Below are 15097 nucleotides of genomic sequence, written 5' to 3' on the forward strand. Positions count from 1 at the left end.
CTATGAATTACTTTGGCTTTGAAAAGTACTAAAGAAAGCTACACCCTGGGTTTTTTACTAGATAATTCCTCCCTTGATCAATTCCGACCTTTTTTTTTCCATTATATTTTCACATGAAAGTTCAGGAAGTGTAGAGTAGACACAAATACAGTATGTGTATTATACAGCAAGAAGATGTATACATATATTGTATATCTTTTTTGTAAAAGCTACAAATGTATGGATGCAATGCATCATGTGTTATCGATGGAGTTACGAAGAGCCAATGATTTGTACCCTTAAAGATATACAGGTAGTAGCACGTTATGAATAAACACTCCTTGTCTATGCATTGTGTGTGTTCAGTAAAATCTTTGTGTACAATGCAAATAAAGTTCACATCAAAGTGCTATGCAAAGGCAGACTGTGGTTGGTACTTTCAGAAAATACACTCAAACTGTAATACATGTCAAAATCTCTTTATTTAAAGACTAAGAAAATGTACAAAACATATTTACAAAAAACTATGTTGTGTTGTTAGCCAAAACATAGGCTACACCTTGAGAGATCAACATCATGTGCTGTATGATGTCAGCATCATATGAGTGGAAAAGCTCTTAAGCAAACCCTCATGTTATGTTCCGGTCGTTTTAACCCAGAGAGGATTATCTTCTTCCTGAAAATGCCAGTTAAATCTAGGGTAGGCAGTGTTTTTCATGAACACTTTTTGTTATACTGGTTGAAAAAATGGAAAAGTAAAATAATGCCAAATGTTTTTGAAACAAAAAAGCCTGTTCCAATACTTGGAAAAAAAAGATGCATTGCATTAACCATGCTTGCATTTTAATGCATTGTATTTTTAGGGCTTGCATTTTTATGGGCTGAAATTCAGCATGGTTGAATATTTAAGCTGTGAATATTTCAATGCAAAACATTTAAAACACATTTTCATTATTAAAAATGCAATAATCCATATTCACCTTTCATTTTTCACTTCTCTGATATTTCCTACCCTAGGTTTAATGTTATAGCATTGGACTAAAACTTACTGACTTTACTTAGGGTATAACATATTATATAACACAATATTTTTTTATATTTTTCGTACTTATTCCCCAGCTTGTTCCCAGTCAAAAATGAATGGCTGAAAAAAATTGCTTATAAATCTTTTTTTATGCTATGTTATTGACAAATATTGGATTCAATCTTTTTATCAATTGTTTTCACTTTCACTTTGCACAGGTTTCTTTTTGGAACTGCTCAGATCAATGAGGCCTACGTTCAATCAGTTTCAAAAAGAAATACAATACCTGTGCAAATTGAAAGAAAACAAGTAGACAAAAAGATTCAATACAATATTTGTTGATAATATTGCATTATGAGAGGTAAGCAATTTAAGAGGCCGGTCATTTTTGATCTGTAAATTAGATAAAAGACGTTCAAAACAGTAAAAAAGTCACTTGTACAAAAGGTATAAATCAACAATGACTTAATTGTAAAGAAATTTGCATTATACCATAAGAAAATATATATTTTTTTATTTTATTTTTTTATTGAATCTAATTTTGTGTAAACTTTTCCTGTCTGATCAAATGGTAAGTCAAGAAAAGGAAATATTAAAATTTGCAATTAACAATGGCAATTCATTCGTCATGCTAGAAATGGAAAATCAAGTCTAACGCATTGTATTATGGGATACAGTGTCCTATGCTCTGGTTGTATACTGCACATTTTGTTAAACGTAGTAGGAGATCCATGTTATAACGTGCACATAGAAAACATGAATATTGTGCACTGTATACATACCGCAAAACTAGTATGCGTATTTGAACATACCAAATTATTTAAAAAATATTTAAACAACAAAAGATACATGTGGAAAAAGTGGGCATGACTTCTGTCTATTCACATACACATTGCATTGTGTTGGTAGGATTACATGGCCCAAGGTTTGTTAGGAACTCCATTAAAAAGCATAAAAGTGCATCATCTATAAATATGGCAGACAAATCATTTCTATACACAAACACTAGATACAGTTCCAGTTGGAATTATTCTGTTCTTGTGTGTGCAAATGACAGCCGCTTAATCAGCAATTAATGTGCAATACATGAAATCCTACTTATAAGTAGTACCTAACATTTTGTAACACTGACATATCATTAGCCAACATTTTCAACTTTCTTGTCCTCAATATTGTTCTTTCACGTTCTTTGATTTCATTCAAAATCCAAACCCAAGCTTTCTAAACAATGAAGAACTGTCAAATCATCATCTGGAGGTGCATCAACACTCGTGTAGATCTATGATGTTGACGGTGATGTGTGATTACAGCTCTTTCTCCTCAGCACTTGCGATCGCTGTCCTCTTCAGACTCTCCTTGACCCTAATGAACTCAGGTGCGCCCTTTGACCTTTCCCTCTGCTCACCGGCCTCTCTCTCAAGCTTAAAAGAGTGAAATCATCTCTATATGAGGTGTTGGTATACAGTAATAGCCAAAAGTGATGTCCAGCCTAGGAAAATCTACATCCTTTATTCAAATATTTGTAAAGGGATAGTTCACCCAAAATGAAAATTCTGTCAGTAATTACTCATCCTCATGTCGTTCCAAACCCGTAAGACTTTTGTTCATCTTCAGAACACAAATGAAGATCTTTTTGATGATATCTGATAGCTTTCTGTCCCTCCATTGACATTTTGATGCTTCAAAAAGTTTATAAAGAGATTGTAAAACTAATCCATATAAATGTAGCAGTTTAGACCAAATTTTCTGAAGAGACATGATTGCTTTATATGATGCACAGATTTTTTGATCACGTTGAGACACGATCGCTTTATATGATTAACAGAAGCATGTTCGCTTGACGAGCGAGAACCAGTGAGGATCATTCTCGTGTTACGCAGCACGTTTGAGCTTCAGCAAGAACCAATGAGGATCATTCTCGTGTTACGCAGCACGTTTGAGCTTCAGCAAGAACCAATGAGGATCATTCTCGTGTTACGCAGCACATTTGAGCTTCAGCAAGAACCAATGAGGATCATTCTCGTGTTACGCAGCACATTTGAGCTTCAGCAAGAACCAATGAGGATCATTCTCGTGTTACGCAGCACGTTTGAGCTTCAGCAAGAACCAATGAGGTTCATTCTCGTGTTACGCAGCACGTTTGAGCTTCAGCAAGAACCAATGAGGTTCATTCTCTGTTACGCAGCACGTTTGAGCTTCAGCAAGAACCAATGAGGTTCATTCTCATGTTACGCAGCACGTTTGAGCTTCAGCAAGAACCAATGAGGTTCATTCTCGTGTTACGCAGCACGTTTGAGCTTCAGCAAGAACCAATGAGGATCATTCTCGTGTTAGGCAGCACGTTTGAGCTTCAGCAAGAACCAATGAGGTTCATTCTCGTGTTACGCAGCACATTTGAGCTTCAGCAAGAACCAATGAGGTTCATTCTCTGTTACGCAGCACGTTTGAGCTTCAGCAAGAACCAATGAGGTTCATTCTCGTGTTACGCAGCACGTTTGAGCTTCAGCAAGAACCAATGAGGTTCATTCTCGTGTTACGCAGCACGTTTGAGCTTCAGCAAGAACCAATGAGGATCATTCTCGTGTTAGGCAGCACGTTTGAGCTTCAGCAAGAACCAATGAGGATCATTCTCGTGTTACGCAGCACATTTGAGCTTCAGCAAGAACCAATGAGGTTCATTCTCGTGTTACGCAGCACGTTTGAGCTTCAGCAAGAACCAATGAGGTTCATTCTCTGTTACGCAGCACGTTTGAGCTTCAGCAAGAACCAATGAGGTTCATTCTCTGTTACGCAGCACGTTTGAGCTTCAGCAAGAACCAATGAGGTTCATTCTCGTGTTACACAGCACGTTTGAGCTTCAGCAAGAACCAATGAGGTTCATTCTCGTGTTACGCTGCACGTTTGAGTTTCAGCAAGAACCAATGAGGATCATTCTCGTGTTACGCAGCACGTTTGAGCTTCAGCAAGAACCAATGAGGTTCATTCTCGTGTTACGCTGCACGTTTGAGTTTCAGCAAGAACCAATGAGGTTCATTCTCGTGTTACGCAGCACGTTTGAGCTTCAGCAAGAACCAATGAGGTTCATTCTCGTGTTACGCAGCACGATTGAGCTTCAGCAAGAACCAATGAGGTTCATTCTCGTGTTACGCAGCACGATTGAGCTTCAGCAAGAACCAATGAGGTTCATTCTCGTGTTACGCAGCACGATTGAGCTTCAGCAAGAACCAATGAGGTTCATTCTCGTGTTACGCAGCACGATTGAGCTTCAGCAAGAACCAATGAGGTTCATTCTCGTGTTACGCAGCACGTTTGAGCTTCAGCAAGAACCAGTGAGGTTCATTCTCGTGTTACGCAGCACGTTTGAGCTTCAGCAAGAACCAATGAGGTTCATTCTCTGTTACGCAGCACGTTTGAGCTTCAGCAAGAACCAATGAGGTTCATTCTCTGTTACGCAGCACGTTTGAGCTTCAGCAAGAACCAATGAGGTTCATTCTCGTGTTACACAGCACGTTTGAGCTTCAGCAAGAACCAATGAGGTTCATTCTCGTGTTACGCTGCACGTTTGAGTTTCAGCAAGAACCAATGAGGATCATTCTCGTGTTACGCAGCACGTTTGAGCTTCAGCAAGAACCAGTGAGGTTCATTCTCGTGTTACGCAGCACGTTTGAGCTTCAGCAAGAACCAATGAGGTTCATTCTCGTGTTACGCAGCACGATTGAGCTTCAGCAAGAACCAATGAGGTTCATTCTCGTGTTACGCAGCACGATTGAGCTTCAGCAAGAACCAATGAGGTTCATTCTTGTGTTACGCAGCACGATTGAGCTTCAGCAAGAACCAATGAGGTTCATTCTCGTGTTACGCAGCACGATTGAGCTTCAGCAAGAACCAATGAGGTTCATTCTCGTGTTACGCAGCACGATTGAGCTTCAGCAAGAACCAATGAGGTTCATTCTCGTGTTACGCATCACGTTTGAGCTTCAGCAAGAACCAGTGAGGTTCATTCTCGTGTTACGCAGCACGTTTGAGCTTCAGCAAGAACCAATGAGGTTCATTCTCGTGTTACGCAGCACGATTGAGCTTCAGCAAGAACCAATGAGGTTCATTCTCGTGTTACGCAGCACGATTGAGCTTCAGCAAGAACCAATGAGGTTCATTCTTGTGTTACGCAGCACGATTGAGCTTCAGCAAGAACCAATGAGGTTCATTCTCGTGTTACGCAGCACGATTGAGCTTCAGCAAGAACCAGTGAGGTTCATTCTTGTGTTACGCAGCACGATTGAGCTTCAGCAAGAACCAGTGAGGTTTGTTCTTGCCCGTCAAGCAGGTTCAGTTCAGCTTCTGTTTATGTTCACTGATCAGTGTTTATATGTGAATGAAATCCTAAATTAACTCTGTTCATCATGTAAAGCAATTGAGTCTCAATTCATATGGATTAGTTTTACAATCTATTTATGAACTTTTTGAAGCGTCAAAATGGTAGTTGCGTAGCTGTTAATGGAGGGACAGAAAGCTCTCAGATTTCATCAAAAAGATCTTCATTTGTGTTCCGAAGATGAAGGAAAGTTTTGCGGGTTTGGAACGACATGAGGGTGAGTAATTACTGACAGAATTTTCATTTTTTGGGTGAACCATCCCTTTAGAATGTGTTAAAGAAGCATATTGTGTAGTTGTGCTTGGAGTTTTTTTTTTTTTGGTGATAACACAATGAAACATGCCAAATTGTGTGGACATAATTTTTGGTCAGGCTGTCTCACAAAGAAATTATGAACAAATGCAAATACAAAAGAGAGAACCAACTAAATATTAATAACTGATGATGTTGTAGTCGGTATATGTTGTATACTTTTTGCTGTGAGCTTTTTTGTTTTTCTATGCATTTTTTTGCATAGTAAAATAAAACATGTAGCTGTAGTTTGCCTTTTTTTTGTCAAATAATTTTGTTAGATAAATACCTTAACCGAGTTTAGTGTTTTGCTCTTACATTAGCTATATTTAACAAATATATTTTCCTCATATTTTGATGGTTTAATTGAACTTGTAGGGTCATTAAACACAAATATCCCCTCCAGACATCACTTTTGGACACTTCTGTCTACAGGAGCAAGTTATAGAAAATGGTCATATACATTATGATCCATAATACAACTTTTGGAACAAAAGATCGGTCGCTGTGATTTTGCCAAGTAAGACATGCTCCTGGATCAACATTCCTGTCCAAAAACATAGTCCTAACCCTTTCCCTACCCAGAATATATCCCTAAAATCAGAGGAAAATGATAGGTGAATAGGATTGGTGTAGAAGCCCCTTACCATTGTTGTAAGCCTAAACTTGACATAAACTAAAAAACTATCCCTCAAATCTGATTGGTTGATTGAAATGTTCTACTTGGTGAAATCACGTTAACCCCAAAGATCAATATTTTCTGGACAAAATCAGGGCATATTCTGTGTCATTTGAATAGCATCCTAGCATTTAATTAATACTGTATATGAAAACTCATATCAATTTAGTTTGAGGGGTGTTATTTCAGGGTTTACCTTCTCTAACCTCATCTGCCTCTTCAGTAACTCCTGCTCCAGGGGTGATTTTTCTTCTTCCTGTTTTCTCTCTTGTTTCAGAGCTTGAGCTCTATTCCTCTGTTCAAGAACTCGCTGTAACTCTGGCTTCTCCTCCATCACTGCTCCTCTGATAGATAGGATAAGTGTTACTAAATCTCACATTACGGTATTGTTACTTATAGTGTTTATATATATTTCTTTATAGAAATAGTTTATTCATTGTAATTGGCTGAAAAAGGGAATGATCAGGATGTGGAGGCTGAAGATCAAGTTCATCCTTAAAGTCACCATGAAGTCAAAATAGACACTTCTTGTTTTTAATGGAATATGGCGGTATTTATTTTAAGTGATTTATCCATGTATATAACTTGTCCCGCCTTCATGCCAAAGAACACGTCAATCAGAGAAAAGAAGAGATGTCACTGCAAGAGGGAGGGGAAGTTACTTTAAAGTTTTACAGGGCAAATCACAGCAAAATCAAGTCCCGCCCTACATTTTTTCTCGTTCAAGAAGCAGTTTAACTCGGATATACGTCACAATAGGGAACAAAAGACCATCTCAATTTATAAAGGTGCAAATACAGCCTAATAATAATAATACTGAGTTTGCGCCATGTCGTAATTGCCTTGATTATATGATGACAAGGCATGGTGTTAAACTCGAAGTCATTCAAGTCCTTAGACTCGAATTATGTGTTTCTATGGCAACACTATCAAGGGCAAAACGATCTACAGCGGTCATGTGGTAACAGTTGGAGCTCTCAGAAGATAATTCTATGAGGACGTGAACCACGTAAACACTGTTTACAAGTTGGAATCTTGTAATTATGGTAATTCTGATATGGATTGAACGCACCTCAACTGATTAGCTATTGGTTAACACATCATTAAAAAGGAAACCTTTTCAGCGGTAAAGCCAGTTATGGCATCTTGATGGATTATTTTTTTCGTAATGACATGTACTGATGAACCGTTGCTATAAGGAGCGTGTTTTAAGGAATTAAATAGTGTCAGTTTTGATATCATTTGTTTTCACTTCAAATAGCCTACACCAAATGTAGCGATAATTTTTCAGAAAATGCTTTAGGACTAGGAAGTATCCACGCCAAAAAGCCTCTACACAAACTACTTTAAAGTCAGCATTAAACATAAGTTGAAATAGTCTTTCTTCCCTGAAGTATATCTGAGTAAACAGCTTCTTGAACAAGAAAAAATGTAGGGTGGGACTTGATTTTGTCCATCGCAAACTGATTGGACGGTTGTGGTTTGTTACTGCTGTGATGTCATGTGAGTGACAGGTTGCCCCGCCCTTGCGCCAGTAAACACATCATCAGAGAAGAGAATAGATGTCACTGCAAGAGGGAGAGGAGGTTATTTTTATTTAAGATTATGAGGGCACATTCATTTAAAAATGATGTGCATGGAAAAATCTTTTATAAAACTGCAATATTCCATGAAATATATATATATATATTGTCAATTTTGATTTCATGGTGACTTTAACTGCAAGCACAACTTTGACTTTACTGACATCTATTGGACAGAACATGTACATGCAAAGGAGACATACACTCAGCTGCGGGCACATGTTTGAAGTGAGATTAGAAATTAGGTCAGGTGATAATTTAAGGCTGAAACTAAGCTATTGTTCATGCCTCAAAATGTGAACATGCTTTCTGCTCAAAATCTGGGTCAGTTTGCACCTTTTGTGTGTAATAATCAGCTCTCGCTGGAGCTCCCGATGGCACTTGGACGCTTTGATGGGATTGTGGAGCTTTTTGGGCCTGATGAGCTCCTCATAGTAACCACTGTCCGTTTGCTCAGGAAGCAACTTGCTCTGGTCTAAATCCTCTTCTCTGGCCCACGTCTGATCAGGATCTATCACTGATCCAAGATCAGAGACTAAATCTAATGGAGGGAAAAAAGCAAAAGAGAGCCTTCTATTACAAAACAGCCAATATCATCCACCAGGTGAAAATCGTAAGCCAATTTGCATCGAAAAATAATAGGATTCCTCTCATGACTGAAGCATCAAATTCACCAAAGTTTAATAAATTGTTTAAAGCTGCATTCCGTAACTTTTTTGGGTTAAAATTATCCAAAATAAATTTGAGCACGTACATAACCAGCCAGTGTTCAAAACTATCTGCTTGCCTTAGCTCGATTCAAAACGGTAAGCTTGTAATGTTTTTAATTCCAGTGGTACTGGTGGAATTCGAGCACGTCTTTGCGTCATTACGTCACATCTGTACACATAAAGAAGGAGTCTCGGCTAGTAGGCTATATTGCGTGTGAGGATGTTGGAGGTGGAGATTTATAGCCTTTTCTCACAGCACTTGATATAATTAAACTTATCAATTTGATCGCGGATCCAGAAAGGTTCAAACGACAATCACCAGTGACAACTGGAGACTCACCCGTTGTAAAATGCAAAAGACTTCTGAGTGCCTACAGAAAAAAAGAGACTGCAACCGGGCCCACTCGAAAACACAAAAAATATCGGAAGGGCATTAAATGTAGTCAGGTAATGCTGATGTTGAACATTAACAATTTAAGAAAAGTATAATTTGCATGGTTTGACGTGATATGATAAGCGATCGTTAGATTTAATCAGCGCGATTTCCTGCAATGCTTTTTTCCCCTTAGTTGGTCAGAACAAAAGTGGATGTTACTTACTTTTTCAGATTATATTTTCCGGTGAAAATTCTTATGTTGGTCATACTTCCAAAAAGTAGAATCTGTGATTCCGAATGACAGTATCCACACTGGCGCGGTGACTGACAGCTGCACATTCCCCTCAAAACATTGGATTCATTGTTCAGTGCCGAGCCGAGGCACAACCCACGTAAAGTTGATAATTCCGCCAATGACTGCAATTGCAGATTTCGAACAGAGATGGCGACAAAGAGGAAAAACTACGGACTGCAGCTTTAAGACAGAATGAGCAATATTAATGAAAAGCATCAGTGTAACGAAAATCCACATAATTCAACTTTATTCAGTTGCTGCCTTAATTTATCAAATTGGCTGTACAAGTCATTTCAACTCTTTTTTTTGTTTGTTTGTAAAAGTTAAACTTGTTTAAATTGTTTTCATGAGTTAATAGCAAAAACATGTTGACTTATTGATCACATCTTTTTTTTCCTTTTTTTTTCAGTGCATTAGTCCATGAAATTGCAACAAATAATATAAAAAACAGAAAACCTGATTCACCAGGTCCAATAAGTGGTTGAGCACAGGCAGAATTATGACTCTGATGATTATGATCTGCCTGTGGGAGGATATGGATATTATATTTAGTCATAATATTTAACCACAACACAAATTACAGAAGACAAATCTTTCATTTATTTCGCAGTTTCCTTCTGCTATTCACAGTGAAGAGCTGTATAGTGATCTATATACCATATTACTGTGTGATTAACATATTTATATAGCATGGTATTTCAAATAATACCATGGTATTACCATCATAGCAGTATCCAAAAACCATGCTATCACTATTACTATGTTAATAAGTCTATATTGCATATCGCTATATTGTCTCATCCTTATCTATCCATCCAAACGATCGAAAATAATCACTAAAGCTGTTGATGAAGAGGACAATAGCCCTGTGTGTTGAGAGAAACTTGCACTAACACAAGGGAGGCATTGTGGGTGTGTGTGTGTGTGTGTGTGTGTGTGTGTGTGAACACCATGCTGGGTTGATCATATTGGACTAAAATGGTTTTGGGACCAGCTGGCATTTAGCCACCTCATTACTGGGCCTGCCAAACAAACTCTCCATTTTCCCTTCATAATCTGCTGTCTAGAATGTGATCGTGTCAGGAAAGTCACGAGGAGTCCTTGGACTAAATGAAAAGTACATCAGTTATTGTTAAAGTTACTGCAACCAAATATATGCCTGTTTTACACTGAAAAGTCACATGTAAGCTATGCAGATTAACATGTCTGGAGCCGAGAAGAATGCAGGTTTAGTTGCTATTACGGCTTACTAAAAGCCGTTTTAGTTCACTGACATGAATCTGAAAAAAAAAAGAAGAAAAAAAGATTTTTTATTTGAAAAACTTTCCTTGGCAGTTAACTGAAATAAGTTACAATTACTAATTGGAAATAAATAAGAACTAAAACTGAACTAAAAGTTGAATTGAAATAAAAAAAAAATTAATATTAAAAAAACTTTCATTTTCAGTTTTTTTTTTTTACATTTGAATTAAAAACATTAATAAAACTATTACTATAAAACTATATTAATAATAATAAAACAACAACACTGCATGCCTTGATTTCACACATATTCTTAAGAACTGAAACTAATGAACTTATATACATGTATTTTAGTTTGGATTAAATGCCTCATGCTCAAACTTTATGATTAGAAGCCACAAAAATAGGAAAAAATAACATAAACAGAACAAAACTAACATTCTCAACTTATACATTTCACAAATTTAAGTCTTAAACGTTGTCTATTGTCCATTTACAATCAACACATATAAGAGTTCTTTATCGTTCTTACACGCATAGCAATAGACCGGTTCTTCAAAATGGAATAAAATATCCTTACTTACTTTCTTTCCATGGGTCACTCCCATGATTCCAAAGGTGCCGAGCACTCACTGCCTCAGGACTGTCCCAGAAACAACTACTTTGGGATTCCACCTGCTATCTTCATGCAGAGCCAGAGGAGAGGCAGGAGGGAAATTACATCCCTCCAAGCAAACCCCTCTCTCACACACACACACACACACACACACACACACACACACACACACACACACACACACACACACACACACACACACACACACACACACACACACACACACACACACACACACACACACACACACACTTTAGCAATCCCAGACTGCATACAGTGCCCTAACTGGTACTGCAATCCAGCAGAGGGAGGGGGAGAGAAAAAGAGGAATTGTGTTAAAACTGATGTCACTTTCCCGTTTTCCGTTCATTGTTAATATCAACAGCAACAGTGTTACCTTCATATAAAAGAACCAATGTGAAGGAATTCAGTATGAGAAAAGAATCAGCTCTGTTATTATCTTTCACATTTTTATTTGCTTTATAATATGATCATCATGACAGAATGTTGCTCTTGTTTGGAAAAGAGCAATGTGAACATATGCAAAAGTTCTCCTTGTGTGTTTTATGGAAGGAAGTTATATGGATTTGGAAAAACATGAGAGTAAACTATTCCTTCAGTTTTATTTGCTAAGGGAGGGAAGTCAGCAAAAAGAGTTGTTAATGTACCATTTTCAAATGTCCCAGAAGTGTGGTGATCTAAGGTTGGCTAAAGTGGCAGACTCATTCAGTCTCAGTTATTCTAGGTAAGCAGCCAATGACCTCCCCCAACTCAACTCAGGCCAGTCTCCATACGCGTTTCTCCCCACATCATTTTGAATCAACTAAACGTAACAGAAAACAACCTATTTAATTGTTTTGCACAATAGCAGTGGATATTATTAACAATAAAACTAAAACTATTTAAAAAAACAAAAACATTTTCATTTATGGAAATAAAGCTGAAATAAAATAAAAATATTAGATGAAAATGTCAATGAAAACAAATGTAATGAATTTAAATGAAATGTTAAATACAAAAATAGAAATGCTGACTTGGAAACTAACTGAAATAGGCTGAAGTTAGAGTACAAAAATGACTAAAAATATAAAAAAAATTACCACAACTTAACTCTCTCTCTCTACACACACACACACTGTATGGTAAATACTGTAATGGTATAACATAGTATATTGCATAATACTAAAATAACACTGAACAATAGACGTTAAAGGAATTCTGGATTCTATAGAAATGAATAGTTCAGCCATGAATCTCTACTCGCATTCTGATTTGTTGTTTCATTGTAACATCCGCAGCCAATCAGAATGCGAGTAGAGATTCATGGCTGAACTATTAATTTCTATAGAATCCAGAATTCCTTTAACGTCTATTGTTCAGTGTTATTTTAGTATTATGCAATATACTATGTTATACCATTACAGTATTTACCATACAGTGTGTGTGTGTGTGTGCAGAGAGAGAGAGTTAAGTTGTGGTAATGGTATAACATGGTATAACATTCCTGACACTATCCCGAGAGTTGTCATGACTGAAATTAACACAGACAATAGCTCATTGCTCAGTTTGTGAAAGCAATTAAAAATGAAGAAAAAAGAACAAGACATTCCAACCTTTTCAAAAGGTCTAGCTTCCATTATTCCAAAGGTGCCGGCGAATACCCAGCTATCCCTGGGCTTCAGGGATGTGACCATGGTGTTGCCCAGTGCAGTGAACATCTCTCTAATTTCATCAGTCAGCCTAGAAGAGAGATGGTGGCAGTGGAAGTCAGACATGTATGAATTATTCAACTCAAAACCCAAGTTAATCATGTTGATGGTGTCTGAAGGCTGTCAGATTTTTACTGTGGTGTAGGGTCGATGTGTGAGGCCACAAGCACTATATTTCCTGGCTTTAGTGTCTTTAGATAGGCAAGTAATTCCTCGGGATCTTGAAGGATAAAAGAAGTGTTTCCGTATGTCAAGATAGCTTTATTTGTTCAATTAAATTTAGATTTAATAGATACAATTTCTTGCATGCACAAATCCTTTAAGAGACCTACCTTTAGATTTCACATTGAAGTAATCATTTCTTAAAACCTCACCGGTTCCACCTAAGAAAAAAAAAAGAGTCAATTATTTAATTTTATGTCCATAATTATTATTAATTGTTTGTAAACATGTATAAAAAATACATATAAAAGAATAGTAAAGTATTATTTCCATGTCAAAATTCAAATGTTTTGAAATAAACAAGAAAAAAAATTAAATCCTGCATAATTATTTGTAGTAAACGAACAAGACTCTTCAGACAGCAGTATACTTTTTAAATGATTAAATTGACCGGTTTTCACAATGAACTAAGCAATTGATGAATTAGCATATTCACCAAAAATATTTTAATATATGAAAGCTGTACCACTGTAAGCTTTCAAACAAATAATGGACAAACAGCATGAACATGAGTAAATGATGACAGAATTTCCATTTTTGGGTGAACTATTATTTTTAACTTCCTAAAAGGGATATTTCACCCAAAAATGTACATTTTGTCATTAATTACTCACCCTCGTGTTGCACCAAACCTGTATGAGTTTCTTTCTTCTGTTGAACACAAAAGAAGATACTTGAAGAATGTCTGGTTTACCAACATTCTTTAAAATAAAAGATTGTGTCCAACAGAAGAACAGAACTCATACAGGTTTGGAACAACATGAGATAAACTATGAATATTGAACTATTGCTTTAACGCTGTATTAATCTCTCATGAATAAGCTACATGATGTAACGGTTCTTACTTACGGTTCTATTGTTAAAGCAAATTTTTGCAGTCACTACATCGGCTACACCGCTGTAAAGGTGGAATGGGAAGTAGTTGACAGGGCAGTGTTTAAGTGGACAGCAATTTAAATGAGTCTTAAACAGACCTGCACAGAGAAATAAACAAGTTGCATGAAAAAATACAGTACTGCAATCACCCATGCAACTCTCACCCACAAAAACATACAAATGAATTTTACCTGGATTATCACAGTCTGTCACAAAACCATTAATTTCATCTGAAATATAAAGGCCCTCATTTTAGACAAATTAAAATATAACAGAGTAATAAAATTGAAATGGATTATCATGCATGCAGCATGACACAAGCTGTCATATACAGTACATTACATGATCGTTTGGCAGCTTCTTGTTGTTTTGACCATTTGACGGAGAAACACGATTGTAAGATGATCAGCATTGTTACGAGAACATAAACAGTCTGTAAATGAATATATCACAATTAATATGTCATCATTATACTCACAAACGATCACACAAATTAATCAGAAATGCCAAAAACGTTTTCTTTACCTTTAAGTCTCATTTTTGGTAGCACAGAATACTCTTGGGCTTCTCAAGGGCCCGATGCAACATTAAAATGATTTCAAACCACAAGAAATGTGTTTTATCTCTCTCTCTCTCTCTCTCTCTCTCTCTCTCACACTTTGGAGTTGTTACCTGTTTGAAAGTTCACAGGGCTATAGCCCGAAACATGATTCAACAGGATGTACCGGGCGTTGTTTCAAACAATCTAATTTCTCAACTAACCAACTGTCAACTAGGCAGATGAGAAGTGTCATTGCATGCACTGATTTTACAATTGTGTACTGCTCTCTTGTGGACAAAACAGCAAATGCATACTTATCAAACACACGTGGAATATGAATGTATATAATTTTATTCCTGCTCAGTTAAATAAACCACATTAATGGGGAAACATCTGAGTCTCAGGTGAAAGCATGAAAATCAAAAGATATAGAATTCAATCATCAAAAATACTTAAAAATCAAGAACTGAAAAACACAGTTATGGAGCTCTGGGCCCCACATAATATTGCTTTATCAACACTATCACCTTAACAAACAGGTAAAGTCAAACACTGCCATTAGTAAATACCATTACCAGTATA

At 36.8% G+C, this 15097-nt stretch overlaps 2 protein-coding genes and 1 long non-coding RNA gene across 4 annotated transcripts; all 3 read right to left on the bottom strand.

Moving 5' to 3' along the window:
* Positions 1-1848: 1848 nt before the first annotated feature.
* Positions 1849-11342, bottom strand: LOC130089091 (protein FAM107B). Of its 2 annotated transcripts, none has more exons than XM_056256182.1 (5): positions 11136-11342; positions 9775-9832; positions 8265-8469; positions 6542-6689; positions 1849-2424 (listed from the first exon to the last, which is right to left on the bottom strand). In XM_056256182.1, exons 1-5 carry the CDS (start codon positions 11157-11159, stop codon positions 2308-2310), a joined length of 552 nt encoding a protein of 183 aa, XP_056112157.1. In that variant the 5' UTR covers positions 11160-11342; the 3' UTR covers positions 1849-2307. The 2 variants fall into 2 exon arrangements, with proteins under 2 accessions (XP_056112157.1, XP_056112156.1); XM_056256181.1 differs by having other exon boundaries at positions 9766-9832.
* Positions 11343-11872: 530 nt separating this feature from the next.
* Positions 11873-13860, bottom strand: si:dkeyp-67f1.2 (uncharacterized protein LOC556106 homolog). The gene is made up of 5 exons (XM_056256165.1): positions 13845-13860; positions 13209-13259; positions 13012-13096; positions 12781-12907; positions 11873-11990 (listed from the first exon to the last, which is right to left on the bottom strand). The coding sequence occupies exons 1-5, from the start codon at positions 13858-13860 to the stop codon at positions 11904-11906; spliced, it is 366 nt and encodes a 121-aa protein (XP_056112140.1). The 3' UTR covers positions 11873-11903.
* Positions 13861-13955: 95 nt separating this feature from the next.
* Positions 13956-14611, bottom strand: LOC130089093 (uncharacterized). Its single transcript, XR_008807538.1, has 3 exons — positions 14317-14611; positions 14166-14204; positions 13956-14072 (listed from the first exon to the last, which is right to left on the bottom strand). It is a non-coding gene; the product is annotated as an uncharacterized LOC130089093 (long non-coding RNA).
* Between the last annotated feature and the right edge of the window lie 486 nt (positions 14612-15097).

This window comes from Rhinichthys klamathensis, unplaced genomic scaffold (assembly GCF_029890125.1).
Source record: "Rhinichthys klamathensis goyatoka isolate OS25496 unplaced genomic scaffold, OSU_Roscu_1.1 h1tg000124l_1, whole genome shotgun sequence".
Lineage (NCBI taxonomy): Eukaryota > Metazoa > Chordata > Actinopteri > Cypriniformes > Leuciscidae > Rhinichthys > Rhinichthys klamathensis.

Bases quoted from the DNA above. Each gene is read 5' to 3' on its own strand.
- LOC130089091 (XM_056256181.1), bottom strand. From the start codon at position 11,159: ATGGGAGTGACCCATGGAAAGAAA. The intron at 9,833-11,135 runs GTAAGTAAGGAT...ATCCTCCCACAG, and splicing joins GAGTGACCCATGGAAAGAAA to GCAGATCATAATCATCAGAG. The intron at 8,470-9,765 runs GTTTTCTGTTTT...TCCCTCCATTAG, and splicing joins TATTGGACCTGGTGAATCAG to ATTTAGTCTCTGATCTTGGA.
- si:dkeyp-67f1.2 (XM_056256165.1), bottom strand. The intron at 13,097-13,208 runs GTAGGTCTCTTA...TTATCCTTCAAG, and splicing joins CTTCAATGTGAAATCTAAAG to ATCCCGAGGAATTACTTGCC. The intron at 11,991-12,780 runs GTTGGAATGTCT...TGTTACGTTTAG, and splicing joins AAGCTAGACCTTTTGAAAAG to TTGATTCAAAATGATGTGGG.